At 42.2% G+C, this 17197-nt stretch overlaps 3 protein-coding genes across 8 annotated transcripts; 1 reads left to right on the top strand and 2 right to left on the bottom strand.

The window, feature by feature from the left end:
- Positions 1–586: 586 nt before the first annotated feature.
- On the bottom strand, positions 587–11617 carry LOC128256523 (transient-receptor-potential-like protein). Of its 6 annotated transcripts, none has more exons than XM_052986936.1 (14): positions 11305–11617; positions 9571–10064; positions 9144–9286; positions 6590–6827; positions 4731–4873; positions 4285–4657; positions 3981–4215; positions 3210–3483; positions 2756–3148; positions 2454–2649; positions 2221–2385; positions 1704–1923; positions 1306–1642; positions 587–1249 (listed from the first exon to the last, which is right to left on the bottom strand). In XM_052986936.1, the coding sequence occupies exons 2-14, from the start codon at positions 9598–9600 to the stop codon at positions 691–693; spliced, it is 3306 nt and encodes a 1101-aa protein (XP_052842896.1). In that variant the 5' UTR covers positions 9601–10064; positions 11305–11617; the 3' UTR covers positions 587–690. The 6 variants fall into 6 exon arrangements, with proteins under 6 accessions (XP_052842896.1, XP_052842898.1, XP_052842897.1 ...); XM_052986938.1 differs by having other exon boundaries at positions 9571–9959; XM_052986937.1 differs by having other exon boundaries at positions 9571–9768.
- On the top strand, positions 7199–8115 carry LOC128256524 (uncharacterized). The gene is made up of 2 exons (XM_052986943.1): positions 7199–7405; positions 7488–8115. The coding sequence occupies exons 1-2, from the start codon at positions 7351–7353 to the stop codon at positions 7835–7837; spliced, it is 405 nt and encodes a 134-aa protein (XP_052842903.1). The 5' UTR covers positions 7199–7350; the 3' UTR covers positions 7838–8115.
- A 4659-nt stretch (positions 11618–16276) lies between the features above and the next one.
- On the bottom strand, positions 16277–16923 carry LOC128256528 (uncharacterized). Its single transcript, XM_052986947.1, has 2 exons — positions 16813–16923; positions 16277–16762 (listed from the first exon to the last, which is right to left on the bottom strand). The coding sequence occupies exons 1-2, from the start codon at positions 16861–16863 to the stop codon at positions 16286–16288; spliced, it is 528 nt and encodes a 175-aa protein (XP_052842907.1). The 5' UTR covers positions 16864–16923; the 3' UTR covers positions 16277–16285.
- Positions 16924–17197: the final 274 nt, after the last annotated feature.

Genomic DNA, 17197 nt, shown 5'->3' with positions numbered 1-17197 from the left:
CAACTCGGTCCGTTTTATTGTAATGAAAATGGTTTTAATATCTCACCTATTTTAAAAAATTAAATTAATATTTTTAATCAAATTTTTTTTTTTAATAAGAATGTTATGTGGATTTTTATATTTGCCCCATTAAGATTATAGTGTTAGCTTCACGAAAAAATAAAAAAAATCTTCGAAAGTATTTATGGTTAATATTTATATGCTAAAAAACTACTATAATTTTGACCGCATCTGTATTTATGTAGCAGATCCCTCCGATGCTATGGGAATTGTCAGCAGCATTGGAGCAAAAAGATGTGCCCAAAATCAATTGATATGACATCAAATTGAATTTATAATTCTTTCTCTTTTTGGCCCCTAAAAGCAGCGTTTATCCGGCGACTTGTTTATGTTTGTGTCTCAATTGCCTTTGATGCTTGCGGCTCAGGAGTTCACGCACGCTTTCACCGGAAAGAAAGTTAAGACCCGGAGGAGGGTCCGTCATGGGTATGGCTGTCTATGTAAATGGTGGATTGGGATGGTTGGGGCACATTTGGAAATTAGATTCCCATAAGTTAAGCTGAAGCTCGAAACTCGAAGCTTATTTGTCTAAATAATTTATTCCTTGTTAATAGTTAGATACAATAGTATGGCTATTTGGAAGGCATCAAGTGGACCCATTTATCACCTGTGACCATGCCACAATCACATTCAGTTTGGATGCTTTAATCGCTGGGGACTCGTGCTGGCAATGGAGCTGATGTCGGAAACATTATCCCCGCGCTTCTCGTCCAGATCGACCACGTGGATGTCGAAGTTGGAACTGCCGGTTGGCACACCATCTGAGCTGCGGATGAAGGGTTTTTGGGTGGATCCCTTGAAGGTTGAGGCTGGAGCAGCAACTGGCGCTGAGGGTGCTGATTTCTTGGGCGGAGCAGTTATGAGTTTGCTGGGGCACAGCTGTAGCTCCCGACTTCTCAGTGCACTGTGTCCAGGAGTGCCAACTGGAGTTAGTGCTAGTGAGGACTTCCGGCCAATCTTCAGCTCGGGAGCTGTGAGGGATCTCACATTATTGGCCGCCATGGCCCGGGCAGGCACGGACTTCAGCGGTGGCCGCCAGACGGGCTTGACCTTGGGCCTTTCGCTATCACTGATCTCGGCACTGATTTGGTTGAGCAGCTCCAGCAAGGTGCTCGTCTTCTCGTCCTCGAACTCAATGCGAATGGGCGACTCACGACCGGAGGAGCAGCCCGGATTGAGCATTATTAGCCTGTAAGAGGGGTTACATTTTTAAATGGGATCTTAGCCTTGATTGTATAACCCCACCTCTTGGCTTCCTCGATGGCCCGGCCCAGATTGTGTAGGCTCTGACGCTCGTTCTTGGTGCAGCGGCCAATCTGGGAGTCCTGGGCGGCCCGGAGCACCATGTTCCACTTGTGGGCCGTGGACTGGAGGAGCACGGTTCGGGCAACCCGCTGGAAACGCTCCCTGGCCGTCTCCTTGTCCGGCTTCGAGGGCATGGCCTCCACCTTAACCTCCCGCATTTCCCCCTGCCCGTTGACATTCGCAAAGGCATCCAGTTCGCAGCTACTTTGCATCGGCGCCACCTGGAAGCCCTTCATCAGCCGTCGTTCCCACACTTTTATTCGCCTTGGTCGTCGCTCTAAAAAAGGCTTGGATTTTAAGAATCTCATAGCTATTTGAGTGGATAAAGCTGCACTCACGCCGCTCCTTTTTGTTGGCCGAGGAGACATCCATGCCGCTGTTCTCGAATATCTCGAGCATTTCGTAACGCATCGTGTTGATGTCGCTCTTCACCTCATTAATGTCGTCCTCCGACACGGGGTTGTCCTCGAACTTGCGGTGCATGGCGGCCACATATCGCCAGACCAAGGAGCGCATTATGTTGTCATACTTGCTGAACTGCTCCTGCTCCTGTCGCTTCTGCTTGAATGGAAAAGTGGTTCGTTTAAGTCCGTTTATTGTTAATTTTTTAATATGAACACACTTGAACAGACTTGACTATATCTATTGTCTTTATTGCTATTGTTTTTATTACTATGATTGTCATAGAATACTTTTACAACAAAACAAATAGCACTGCTAAATAGCAAACGCGTTCTTTTTTTCATATATAAAAAATTAAATCAACTTAAAAAGTGAAATAGCTTGTCATGCAATTAATTAAAATTGTCCCCAAATTAAAATCAGTCAATCATAAAAAAGGCCTTCAAGACTCACCTTGGAGCGCTGGCGATCGATGGTCTTGCTGGACTTGCGGAACACCCTGATGAGCCACTTGACGGAGGGCAGGACGTTGAAAGGCGGCGGCAGGGTGGCGCTGTCCTCGAAGTAGCTCATCCACAGCTTGGTGCGGGCGAACTTCCATTCGGTGTCCGAGTGCTCCTGCAAAAACAACGAAGCTTACCTTAACATAACCCCTTGAAGTGGGTAGAGAAAAAGACGCGACTCACATCAATCATGGCATACGAATTGGACATCATGGCGATGAGCAGGTTGAGCAGCACAATCACATTGATGACGCTGTACGAGCCGAACATGAGCAGTCCCCAGAATCGCGTATACGACTTGATGCCGCTGAGCTCGAAGTCATCCAGACCCACCATGCCGAAGCTGGCCCAGAACAGCGACTGCGAGGACTCGAACAGGCTGCGTGGGCCAAGGAAGGACATTGAGTTAGCAGGATGCCATGAGTGGGCAGGATAATTGGCAGGATAACTGACCGCAGGATAATTGGCCTGCTGACTGGACTTACTTGCCAAAGCGGCGCCATTTCATGCAGGAGTCGCCGTGGGAGCCCCAGTCCGCCTCGCCGCCCGGCAGCACATAGCACTTGCTCTTCTCCAGGGCGGCAAAGTACCACAGCAGCTGGTTGAGGCCGCAGGCGAAGGCGAACAGAACCAACGTGTAGATGAAGAAGAACTTCACAATGTCGATGACCATGCGTCCGAGGGAGATCTGCAGCGGACCCAAATGCGGATTGATGCTGAACAGGTGGACCAGCTTCAAGGCCGAGAAGACATTGGCCGCCGCAAAGAGTCCTTCGGCAATGAGCTGGGGATCGAAGTCGTGCCACTTTTCGCGCGGTATATACGCCATCTGCGGATCCCTGGCTATTTCCGTGGTCTGTTGGATGTAGGCAAAGGCTCTGGAGGCCGGAAATGAACAGGAGATTACCATGACGTCACCGAAGGGCCTGCCCAACTCACCTCAAACACATCACACTCACGTAGAGACTGTTGCGCAGGAAGTCGATGAAGTTCCACATGTTACGCAAATAGCTCTTCATGCCCACGGCAAATATCTCCTGCACCTCCTCCCACACGAAGCCGACCACGTAGAGCACCACAATGAGCTCCAGTTTGCTGGGCGCCTGGCCCCGCTGACGCAGCTCCTGCTCCGCCAACTCCTTCTTCATCCTGGCCGTTCCCAAGATGCGCACAAAGTCATCGTCCGCCCGCTGCGACACCAGAATCAAGATGACTGCAAAGCAAATAACAATGAGTCCACAGCTCGGGATGTTGTCACAAAAGAACCGATCCCTGCTGCCCTTAAAGTTGTACGCGACGAATCATATCAAATAATTCTTGGCATAAGCCGCCAAAAGCTTAATTTTATTCTGCCACATATGTCCTTTGCTTAGAGCTTGAATTTCGATTGCAAATAGGGATTGTAATGGCTATAGTTTAGTAAAGAAAAATTATATAAAAGGTTTTTGATAGGTTGTGGAGTATATTTTAAATATTTAATATCATCTTTTTTAAGTTATCTGATTTAGTTATTAAACGAAATATAATGTGAAGCTTAGGCTCTTTTGGCATTTTTTTAGTCATACTAAAATATAAATTGAATATCGTTAAAACGAATTGATTGCAAGTACTAACAAATAAAGGAGCATTTAAGAGTACCCAGCTACCGAATCTGCCTGAAACTCAGCACATTCTGTTTACTCCGTGCACCACCGCACTCGACATACTCACACAGGAAGAACAAATAGGAGGAGGCATGGATCAGGAATTTCATAAAGGGCTTTCGCATCAATTGGCCCGTCCGGCAATTCGGGGCGCACATGTAGATGAGGCAGTAGAGCGGGAAGAGCACGGCTACCTGGCCGATGCAGATGACTTTGTCCACGATGCTCTTGCGCCGGAATCCGGGGAGGCCGTCATACCAAATCGAGGACAGTAATTGCTGGATATTCGAATGCGCCACGAACTGCGGGAGCGAAATGGAGGAATTTTAGCAGGCGGGATTTCAACTGACGGAGGCCCATCCCGAAAATACCTTCTTCTGCTTGTAGGAAATGGCCTGCACCAGGCGGGTCAAACTCATCCGGTCGCCCGGCTCGTAGCTCGACATCTGCGGATCGTAGTTCAGGATGATGGCCAGCTCGTTGGAGGTGCGGGTCTGGTCCAGCAGATCGACGGCGAACTTCTGGCACTGCCGTCGCAGGTCCATGTACTCCGACTTGCACTCCTGCTCGGTGAGGGCCAGGTTCCTCAGTTCCCAGGACAACTGGAAGGCGGTGAGTATGGGGTCGTTGGAGGTGAGGCAGATCAGCGAGGGACTGCACAGCGCCCGGTAGATGTTCACCCTGGACAGCGAGTGCCTCAAGGAGTCCTCCGTCGTCAAGCGGACGCACTCCTCACAGCCGCAACTGCCGAGATTTATACTAATGTATATCAGCATTAAATAATGGGGTATATATTATGTATCTCTTTTCAACTAACCGTATGTCATGTGGCACGGGCACCGCTGCTCCGCGATCCAACAAAATCCGCAGTATCTCAAAGTTATTCTTGTGGGCGGCCAGCATTAAAGGTGTGATATCCGGCGCAAACATCGCCGTGTTGATGTCCACCTTTTGCCAACTCTGGGGTAAGAAATTTTAAATTAAATATTAATTATAAACATAAATATTATATAAATTAAGCGTAGCACTCCTACTTATAGGCTAAGGAATCCAATTACATTCAATAAACGCATTCATGCAGGGGCTATGAAATAGGAATTATGGCAATAACGTGATAATTTTTTATTTCAGCTTTAAAGTTTGTTCGGTCAATATATATCCACTCATACAAGAGATTTTCCAATCTATACATTATTTTTGGAGTTAAGAGTATTCATTAATATTTCCCGGTAAGATAACGCCACCTTAAACCACCTTATATCCAGGGGAGATTTTTATTACTTTGAAATTGGTTAGCTGACTAACGGGAGTCTAATAGTTTTTAATTATGATTTAATAAATGCATTATTTATTTATCTTAAATTGGTTTAAAAATTTACGTGGTCCTGAAAATAAATTTCGACCTATTCAGATAGCATTCTTCATATTTTTCTCATTTGCTTTCTAGACCACTCTAAGGTTTATCAATCTCGGTGGCCGACTTCCTCCAAAATTGACCCGAAAACATTCCAGCAACTGTTCAGAGTCCCAAACCAAGTGCGTTGTCTCCATCGCTTGTGGATGTTATTAAGCCTGTTAAACGTTTTATTGCATATGCGCTACAATAGTAATTTTCACGCTCCAACAGCGCCCAATGGCTGCCTAATGAAGCGTGCCTGTGTGCATAAATATGAGCCCGACGGAGGCCCAGACGACTTTATTCGCAATAAGCGAAAGCCTTATACCGGGGAGGTACTAGATGTCCTGAACGTCCTCAAAGTCCTGAAGGAGTGGGTGCATCGGAGGGGGTTCTTGGTCGTTGGCCGCTTATCGCACACTCCCAATCGCTCGAGAGTTGAGATGCTGCGAGTACGTGCCCAATGGCGAAGATGATCCCGACGGGATGGGACCCTTTCGAGCAATCCAAACACCCAGCGCCCCTCACACGGAAACTGATTAAAATCGTGTTAGCTTCCACTTACCGGGCCTAAACCGCCCACAGACGACAATGTGGGCCACAAATTAGCTGAGCACAGCAGACAAAACAAAGGATACACAGAGAGAAAAATTGCTGCCTTCCTAGTTAAAACATTTTTTAGTTTCAACGACATTGTCGAAAACAATGTCTACGGAATTTAATCGGGTTGTGATTTTTACTGATCACAATGGTGATATATTAAACCAAGTAATCGAAAGTTGGAATTTTGTTTTTAGAATTTTTAAGGATGTACATTTTTTGTTGAAAACACATTTATTTTTTCCTTTACTCATGTTTTAATTGCCAGTTTTAACTAAATTTAAATGAATAAAAAGCAGGCACCGAAAATAATTATTATTAAAGAATTTTATTTTAAAAAGGTTAGTGGTATTTTATTTTTAATTTGTCTGTTTTCTACCCACTTTGTAGGATAAACCGATAAATTAATAAGTTTATTTTATTTTTTATTTTTAGTTATTGAATTGTTTAATAACTACACATTTTTGATGTTTTAAAATGAACGTCAGTGTAGATAGAAGAACGATTTTGTTTGGTTCCCTATATAATGACTCTATTCTATGACTATAGTCTCCTAAAAATAAAAGTCTTAAGGAACGATTTTGTTCGGTTCCTTATAGAATGACTGTATTTTCGTACTGCCTACTAAATTTGACATCCAGTGGCGCATAATTTCTTTAAGTGCCTGCGGAGTGACTTACGTATTGCTCGCCCTCCTTGTAGATGAGCTCCTCGTGCTCGAGCAGCAGCTCCACGGCCTCGACGAACTCCGCATTGATGGCGTGCAGCAGGGCGTCCTTGGTCTCCACCCCCATGACGACGAGCAGCTCGACCATCTCCAGGTTCTCGTTGTCTATCGCCAGGGTGAGGGCTCGCCGGCCCAAGGGGTCCATGCAGTTGATGTTGATGTGCTGATGGCGCAGCGCCTTCTGCAGGATCCTGCAATTATTGGAATTTACTTATTAAAGGGGCGTGAGCATTGCTGCTAATTGGAGCGAGCTTCGCCATAACTTTTCTTTTCGTTATTTTTGGGGTGGACCTCCCTTTTTCCCTTCCCATTTCCTCTGTCAAGTCAAAAGTTGGAGCCAAAGTTTCTAATTACATCGCGGCCGCGGCCAACAAAAAACTTTGCCAATCAATCGGGTGCCAAAAAAAGGAACTCATATCGATTCTGTTTGCCCAGCTGGCAAAAAAGCAAGAATAAGGTGGAGAAACCCCGAGTTCAGTAATGTACTTTTTTCCAACACTGATACTGGGCGAATAAATAAATCGAAATCTAGTTACCCTGGCGTTGAACTGTCACAATTTGTTGTCATCTGCCAGGCACTAAGGGCATAAATCTCTCATTTTACGATCGTTCGTCAACACAAATTGTTGTACAAAATTACAAATTGTACGAATTGTACATTAGGCGATTAAATTATTCGTAAGCCCTCCAAGGATTCTTCAAAATCGATACCAAATGGAAGCCGCCGAGGGTCAAGGCCTGGTCATCAAGATGGCCCAGAAGAACAAGGGTAAGTCTAAGGGTTAGTGGGCCATAGAACTACTTGCAACTGTTACCCAATCCCACAATAACACAATCCCACAATCCCACAGAGACCCAAACGGTGAAGCTGGTGGCCGGTGGCGGACTGGCCAACAACTGGTTCGCCCCGGCGGCCTTTGGCGCCCCAGGTGGTGCTCCATTCGGGGCCCATCCGATGGCCCATCCGCCGTCCATTCCGCACCACGCCCTGTCCTGCCAGTTCTACATGGATCGCGAGGAGCAGCTGTATCGCCGCGCCTGCCAGATGAAGGGCATCCGGGTGGAGCGACTCAACGAGATCCACGACGAGGAGGAGGGCGACTCCAATGGCTCCGAGGAGGAGCCCTCGAAGGGCATCCGATACCGCTACACCCTGGACGAGATGAAAAGCTACAACCCGTACCGCTTTATCCAATTTTAAGTGTCCCCAGATCACCAAAGCCATCACCATCGCCATCGACGTCACATATCCACCCACATCGCATCGCCCGTCCTCGTACTCCCAGGTAGAATCACTTAGATCCAGTATTAGGATTCGGATCACCAGCACCACAATCCACATAAGATGCCAGTTTGTGGCGACACCATGCATGCCTCCAAGCAACAGAAACAGAAACAAGGACACCCAACACCACACATTTGCTTGTTGTTATCATCTCGCCAAACCAATGAAAACAATAAAGAATTGTTCATAAACGACATCCAGGCATGTCTAAATTTGGGTAGTGTTTTCGATTCATACAAATTAGCCACTCCTGATTTAATTTAAATCTAATTTTAAAGGGAAAGTGAGAGAGAACATGTGCCTTTTCTCATATTCATTGCCAGCAAACGAAATTAATTGTACATATTTAAAGTAAAGCCGTAAACGAGCGTAAAGTATCTGCGTTGGAGTCCTTGTATTGCTTATTAAGTGGCATGTAGAATACACGAGTTAGCTAACCATTTGAGGCCCGCAGGCGTTGGTGGGCTGTTGACTGTAGACTGTGCAAATAATTGAAACCACCACCACTGGCACCACTGGCACCTCACCCAAACATCCAAACATCCGAAGGTAGCTCCCAAAGGGATTTACGCTACCTGGGAGGCAGCACAACCCAGTCAACACCTGTGTTTCCCCAATGGAACTCATGATACCCCGTAAAAACCGTGGAGTAGTGGATTAAAAGAGGAAACAAGTACACTAACAGAAATCTAAATAAATGTTTTTTACACTTGGTATAAATTCATTAATATTGTTTTATATTTTGTAAGGGAATATACAACAAAATATAACTTAAAAGTTATTATATAAAAAAAAAACAAAACCCTTTTGGACAAACTTTTTTATACTCATACAATTCGTAAATAATCAATTAAGTATAAAAAGCTCTATGGCTTGGTAATTGTAGATCGCAAAGATTTCTGTTATGCGCGTAAAGCCTATCATTATTATTTTTATTTTTTCACATTTTTGAATGGAATTTGAATTAACAATACTTTTGTTTATTCCTAATAAATTCCGTAATAAATATATCTTAATACCCAAAAAGCGAGTTTCGGGACTGAATTCTAATTCTAAATTTCTTGGTTTATCCAATAAAAAATTGTAGATTTGAATAAAAAATTAAAAATATAAGAGTAATATTTTGATTTGCCATGTTTTTTCTCTGGGTGTATCTTTCCCGTTAGGGATCTGATATTGCCCCCACCTAATCGGCACCGGAGGCGTAAAAAGCGCTACTCACCTGCGCACATTCGGCATATCGCCCCGCTCGACTGCCAGCAGGAACTTCTTCTCCTCGAGGAGCAAAGGTTGCGGCAATCCCAGCGGCACACAGCACCCGCCCACCGATTTGGGGGCGGAGGAGTCGTTGCCGCCAGACGATACCTGGCATATTTAAAACAGGTGAGACTGGTGAAACAGTTGAGTACGGGTAGCACACAGGCATGTACCTATATGTATGTGGCGGGGAAATCGTGTTTGCGGAATTGCAAATAAATAAAAAATAAACACACAAGAAAATTAAGTGCAAAGTGGGGGATGCTGGGCTGATTGTCTGGCTTCCATTTAAATGGCAGGACAGCGTTTAAGGTGAGCATCGTTTAAGCTAATGCTGGCAGCTTTAAGAGGTGATTCGTTCTTATTTCGATCGACTCTGGGTTTCTACTTACGCCCGCTGGCAGCTTCTTTTTGCGGCCCATTCTGGGAACTAAACACTTCACTAAACACAAAGCCGAGAGTAATTAATATTCCATGTACTGTGCACCATGCACTACGTCCAGGTTTCAGGGTTCAGAGTTCACAGTTTGGAGCTCAAAATTCAAAACTCCGGCTCCATGTCGCAGGGCTTAGCACAAACGCATTGAAAGCTGCACGATATTTACATATAGCTACATATATTTATATATACACAATGGCTAAGCCGAAAAAGTCCAATGCTAAGCCGGGCCAAATGCAACTTTCAAGTTGATTTTGCTTTTATAGTTTATAGTTATGTCCAACTGAGTCTGTATTCTGTGTGTGTCTGCTGGTTTTCGGCTTGGTTTATGGATTCTGGTCTCTGGTTTCCCGTAGCGTCCAAAAAGTTTATATTTAATCTGTTTATAATGTTTTATTTTTTTTACTTTTGGCCAAGCTGGCAAAGCCTTTTTTAAGTGCCAACTGACTGGGAAAGATTTAAGTTTGAAAATTTCGTGAGTTGATTAGGAATTGTGTTTCCTGACTTTTCGCACGAAATTCAAAGGCCACACTAATGATATTTTCGAGAGCACTTATTTCACCACTTATTGTTCAATCACTTTTTCTGTTTTGATTTGCATTTTCACTTGCATTTGCCTTATTAGCCACGGCCAGCTGCAATTTGTATTAATATTTGCGGCTCTCGATTGATTGTATACATCACCGCCAATCGCTTTCCCATTAGAAATAATATTCAGCATTTCTTTTCGCTCTAGAGCGGCTACAATTATTTTTATTTTCCGCTGCTCCTCGCCGCATGTGTGAACAATGGCAAAATGAATATTTAAGAAGCTTTTTTTTTCGGCACCGGCACCACCAATCTGTAATCCGCAATGAAAAAATGCATCCTGTCTACATGCTTTTGCTTTAAATGCGGATGTTGCAGATGCATTTAAAAGTGTTCGGGCTGGTCATAAAAAATGCAAGTGCTTTGCATATGCGGCAAGAAAAAATAGCGACCCATCATGGGAGTTATTCCAAAAAAAAAGTAATACTTCCGCTCCGGACAAAAGGTTATTCGGACCGCCACAGTGGCCTGCCGATGGTGCATTGTTTAATTAACTTAATAGAAATATAAGTGCGGAGGACAGGTAAATACACGGACGGACATAAAAATGTCACAATAAATTCGGTTTTATCTGCCGTTTCATGGGAAGCGTTTATAAATGGATTTATAGCGGTTCAACCGAAGGAAATACACTGGAAAATATCCTGTTTTCCCAGTAATATCGAAATACTTTCAACAAACAAAACGCTTAGTTTGTGGATTTACCACATTTAACGGTGTCATAACCTTAACCTTAATGTATTTGTATCCAATTGAATTGTATTACATTGGTTTCACTTCCTGATTTTCTTACTTAAAAGGCGATCGAAGTATCATAATTCTGTCACTAGAGAACTAGAGTTCATTAAAACTTCAACGAATTTGAAATAGTTTATGGAGTTCATAAAAACCAAGAGCTTATCGCGATGGCAGTCAAGTTTAAACGAGAACCAGAGTGGTCACAGACCAGGCCACAAAACCCGTCTCACACACAGTTGCCAAGTTTACAATCAAGGCAGCTGGGCCTGGAGCTGGAGCACAATGAATGAAGGATATAACTACATTATTCAGCTGGCTCACGGACTGCACTTAAGCCACTTATAACCGTACGGATACGTACTTCTTGCATTCCGGCACATAAAAACGTGTGCAATTGTTCAACTCGCTGGCACAATGGACGTTGAAATTTCATGTGACCGGCTTAGGTGAGGGACTAAGAATATGAATTGTGTGTGTATATAATTTTATGACAATACGTTAAGGCACCGAACGAGCGAGTAACATATTCCTGTACAATGTTGTTGTATTGTTGTGTTTTATTTTTTAATATTTTTTCGGTTTTAGTTTTCTTTTTTTTTTTGGGCAAATACCGCCGATTTTCAATGCGCGACGCACCGCAAACGTGTGGCACCTGCGAAATTTACCCGCTGCGACTAACGCTCTGAAATTTATACCTTTCCCGAGGGCCGAGCGGCGTTGTGGCTAATTTAATTAGACTAAAACGTCAAATATTTGTCAGCCAGCGCATAGATATAGATACACCTGGAGGTTGTCCCTACAACTTGCGTTGGATCCATGTACTTTAACGTATGTGTTATATTTATATATGAATGGCGAGCGAGGGGTCGAAGGCTGCAGTATCAACAAGTTTTCGCCAGGTTCCCTAAGGGGATTAGGACCCAAACATGTGGAAGGTGGACAGCGGACATCGGACAGTGGACAGTGGATAGTGGACAGGGAAGGGGACAGAACGATTCAGACGGCGACTGTCGGCAATTGAATTACAACTAATTGGTTGTGATTTGATTTGTGCTGTGCCAGCTACACAACTATTGTTTTGCCACTTACTCTTCGTTGGGGCTCTTTTCTGGCCACAAACTGCTGCAATTTGCGGATGTTTACGTGCTGCAGCGTGCTTAATTTGATTTGGTAAATTCCAGTTCTGCCAGCAATACGATTGACATTGCCTACCTGTCGTTTTCAATATAATTTAATAACATAAATTCTGGTTAAGGTAATATTTTATTTCTACAGTGACGAAAAAAACGATGCTGTATAAAGTAATAGATATATTTAGTTTCTTGACAATCCACCTTTTAGATATTCATATTGCGCATATTTTTTTATTTTTGAACTTAAATGTATTATTAATTAAGCTAGAATTACGATGGGCAATATGTGACTTTCATATGTATATAACAATTTAGATATATACAAAATTCTTTCTGTGCAGTGGAAAGTTTTTATTACATCTATTGTGTTAGTTCATTGCATTTGATTGGCTAACTTTTATCAAATTTGTTTTCGTTTTGGTTGCAAAATGCAAGCAACGTAGGTAAGGCCTAATAGGTTATCCTTTTATTATTATTTTTGAAATGTATTAAATTTTCGACTTGCAGTTTAAGGCTTTGGATTGGACAATCTTTTAATAAGACGTCCTCTTCAACTGAGATCCAAGCAAATGCTAGACGGTCCAAGTGGATCCTTCACATGTTCATATGTCTCCGGCAGAGCCAGCCTTTTGACGGGCTTAAGCAAATTTGCCTGGGCGAATCTTAGCTCTAGATTCTAGATACACATTGCATGAGCAGTAACCAACTTGACAAACAAAAGCGGAATTAAATCAAAAATCTTAAACTGGATTTTGATGAGATACAGAGATGTGGAGCTGGAGCTGGAGCTGGTCCTTCGGAGACAGACAAATAACAATTGAAGCAGATTCCAGCATCAGCTGAAAAGTCGGGGACTGGGCCGGAGTCTCGGATGACTGCACGTAAACAGGCAAAGCCAAACAAACAAACATCGGAGGAGGTTTTTGCAGGTGGAAAGTGGAATGGCGCCCACATGCCTGCACGTTAACTCATTTAGTGTCAGGTGGCTTTGAGTTTGGGTTCGAGTTACCATGACTGCGTCTTTTATCAAGCTGCATGCGGTTGGCAAAAGGCTCGAGTTCGGTGGGAAAAATGGGAAGCACCCTTAAGGTCGCGCCCGGCTCGATTCCCGCGGTTCTCTGGCCGCGTTGGAATATGTGTAAGATTTCCCTGTTTCTTCTTTTTTTCTGGCTCCCTATATCTACTTGTTATGGCCACGTGGCTCTAAGTAATACACCTAGAAAAAATGTAAAACCTTAAGTCTGTTAGAGAGTTTACAGATTAAAGCAACAAAACAGAATTTGCAATCAATATGATTAAGCTAATGGCAACTAAAAACGTTGGTGATATAGTATTTTTTATTAAGTCTTATGCATTTTAGCTAGAATATTATTAGGTGCTTTCGTTTATAATCCAAAAAAAAGTAAATGTAATTAATTCAGGCAAATTCTACATTGTTTAAGCTAAGTTAAGCGTATCAAGTGTTTCGTTTAACATCGGTACATTAAGTATCCCATATTAATAAATTAAGACAAGAGATATTTGATATTAATTTCCAAACTGCTTAACATTTACATTTAATAACAGAGCACAGGAAATTAAGAATAATGTAACGATTTTGTATAGGTTGTAGGAAATATTTCGTTTATTATTTTTTGAACCTATGTCCTTTATGGATGGCTGTGATATTTTGTTACCAGTGCATATGTGTGCGTCTGGCAGTCGTGGTCCCCAATGCAAACAGACAGTAAGTAGCATAGTTACACGCACGCTCACACACATTCCGCATCAGGTTATCCTGCAGGAGGTTATCCTGCAGCAGGAGCAGAAGCTGCGGAATAATATGATGCATTTCCATAATGCACCCGGCAGTGCGCCAAACGCTTTGTGTGGCAAATAAAATTGCATTCAATATTTTTTCTCGTTTAGCTGCAGCTCGTTGATGAGATTTTTTTTCCCTTGGCACCGGCCTGCCACGCCCCTTTCAGACGTCATATTGTTTGTCTTGCATTAAATTTATGGCTGCTGCGTTGCTGCACTCGCCCCAAATTGCATGCAGGTTATATTATTTGAAGCTGCAAGCTCGCATATTAATGTGGCCACGCCTTCAGGATCTGAATTTTCACTCTTAAAAATCGAGAGGTGAAAATCTGGAAAAATTCGTTTAACTTGGTTAGTTGCAGACTTATTTGCAGTAATCAATTTACCAATTAAAACCTTTAAAAATGCTCTCTCTTTCGCATGGCTTTTCAGGCCATTTCACATTCCCTGTATATCGTTTTTCGGGCTGAAAAACTTTTCATGGCCGACTTTTGGGTGCTGCATTCCATTTCCATGCTCCCTGTATTTTCGTATTTATATTTGACGTCCTCTCTCTCACAACAATTTTTGCTCAAACGCGCTGAAATGACGCCATCAAGTGGAAGTGGCAATCTTTAAATAAATATTTTTACATACCAATGTGCTGAGGCATCTTCGCTTTTAAACAATGCGAAATTTCCCTCAATGAAATGAGACTTTAAGTTAAATCGAAGGCAAATAAACAGTGTTCCCTTGGCCAAAACAAATCCCTGAACGCCTCCACAAACAACATCAAACAGCAGTCCTTGTGGCAAAATAAATTCCCCACAATTCATGACAGTTCAGCTGAGTCCGAGGAATGAATGCCAGGTGGAAATGGGAAATGGAAAATGGGGAGGGTGAGTGGGAGTTTTTGGAAGTGAAAAGTAGGCGTGGCGAAGCGTACGTGCCTAGATACAAAACTTGCCGTTGAGGATTAGAAAAGTCGAGTGTGCGGCGCACGTTCCTCTGTTCCTTCCACAAAGGGTTTAAAAGGCAATCAAATTTAATTGTTTTGCGGTTAGCCACAAAACTTCTCCATCTTTTGAAATAAAAACCCAGTTGCCACCCCAGTCCATTTGCCTTTGACAGTTGAAAACGCTAGAAATAAATCTGCATGTTTCTTTCATAATAAACGAGGCACTCAGCTGCCTGACTGCCAATTAAATGTATTTACAAGCAAACGCAAATCAGGCAGATGAAGTCCCGCATCACTGACGCCACCAATCCAATTCAATTCAATCCAATCCGATTGAAATAGGCCGTGTTCTGGCTAAAAATACGACTCACCTGTGCATTTGTTTACGCGTTCGGCCAGTTAGACGTAAACAAGTCTCGCCGGAAGTTCACAAAATAAAGAGTGCATAACAAATATATATACAAATATATATATATATATACAAATATATATATATATATACAAATATATATATATATATATATATATATATACGTATAGAATATACGTATGCAAAAGACACCAGCTACAAAAGAATCCGAGTCATTGCTCCACTTTGTCGCAAGTTCAAGCAGCAAGGCCCGTCTGGCTCACAAGTTCCACTCTAACATTGATCTCTGGCTGTCAACGAGCCGTGTAAAGGCCAAATGCCGTTTATATTTAATGCCAAAATGTATATCTAAATACCCAAAAATATGTGCTCTGATGGGAAGTGTCATAAACAGCGGCGCCAGCAAGAAAAGAAGAACAGTCAACGAACGACTCGGCTACGACCTTAGAGAGTCAGCACAAAGAACTATATCTATATGTCCATATAGCCACCACATAGCGGATAATTCGGACGCACTACAATCGCTTCGAATTAAATAATTTATTTAGCCATTTGTCTGCGTGCTTTGCATATTTTCCATTAATGACCTAGAAAAAAAATGGGATCGTGGCAGCTGAAAACGGCAAAACTGGATGTTGAGAGAAAGAACAGCATATTGATTTAATCTGATGGCTAATTTTATTTTGGCCGGATAATGGGTGGAATGCAGAGCGCAAGGCCGATTGCGAAAAATCGGAAAGCAGAATAGAATACAAGAAATCCAATTTAATTAACACGTTCTTGTGGTTCTCTTTGATATGTTTTTTTTTTAGCATAACGCAATTTAAGCCAAAAAAAAAACATATTTATACATTTTTAGAATTTGAACATCAATTTAAATATTTATTCATTTTCTTAATACCAATACTATCATAGTATAGTTAGGTCCTTATAAATTAGGAAATTTAAAGATGAACTCAAAACTGTAGTCCTTTATTTTTTAACCACATGGGTTTTATTTTGATACTTTCGTGGAATTATTGTATTACTCATTTCATATAACATTTTAGTTTAGTTTCTATGACAATTTTTTCTTTTTTTGGTGTGGTAATTGAAAAGCAAGCTAGGTGCCTTTCTCTGTTAAAACTAAAATAGCTTCAAATCCACCATATACTATGTTATTCTTTTTTATCTTCAATATGAACTTGTTTAAACCAGTTTTGGCATAATTTGCCCAAGAATCGGCGGACACGCCTTCGTTTCTTACATAATATTCACCCTTTTTGACCGGACAGGTACGACTTGGAAAATTTGAACCCATAGAAGAAAGCGAAAAATACTTGTCATAAATAGTCCTCAAATATACGCAGGCCTTATAACAAACGCCAATAGTCGAGGGCCTCCACGCTCCATCGTGATGTTCAAATAATTCGTTTGACAATTCGAATTTGTTATCCAAGTCGACGTGGAAAACCATTGTCCCGTTTAGAAGGTGTTCACGTCCGAGAAGTCGAAAGTTGAATTCGAACAGCGTTTCAGAGTCTCCTTCAACTTTTGTGATAAATTCCAGACGAGTTTCCAACGCAGCTCGTACCAGTCCCTAAAGGACAATTCCTTTAGAAGACTTCTAGAGTTTTTAAGTACACCTACCAAAGTGCTGAATACCAGGAGCAGCGGGAAGCCCATGTATTTAAAACACATTATTTTGACGTTCTATTTAATTTTTAGTTTTTGAAACTGCAACTCAATTATCCGCTTGGCTTTTATATATTTTGGTAAGTTAACATTTTGCATGTCGGTACACCATAAAATTTTATCTTTTCTGATTATCATCATTTCTGAACCGTGAACTGATTCGAATAAGATAATAATGACATTATCATTATAAGATTATTTAATGGCCATGGTTAAGATTGAAATGGATAACAAATATTTCGCAATTATATTTAATATTCATTAACGTTAAAATCCAAAATCCTTTTGTAGTTACATTTTTTGAGCCAATCCAGTTTGCTGTTTCTCCGCACGTAATTTC

Source organism: Drosophila gunungcola (genome assembly GCF_025200985.1).
Source record: "Drosophila gunungcola strain Sukarami chromosome 2R unlocalized genomic scaffold, Dgunungcola_SK_2 000020F, whole genome shotgun sequence".
NCBI classification, from domain to species: domain Eukaryota; kingdom Metazoa; phylum Arthropoda; class Insecta; order Diptera; family Drosophilidae; genus Drosophila; species Drosophila gunungcola.
This window is presented reverse-complemented; position numbering and strand designations above follow the sequence as displayed.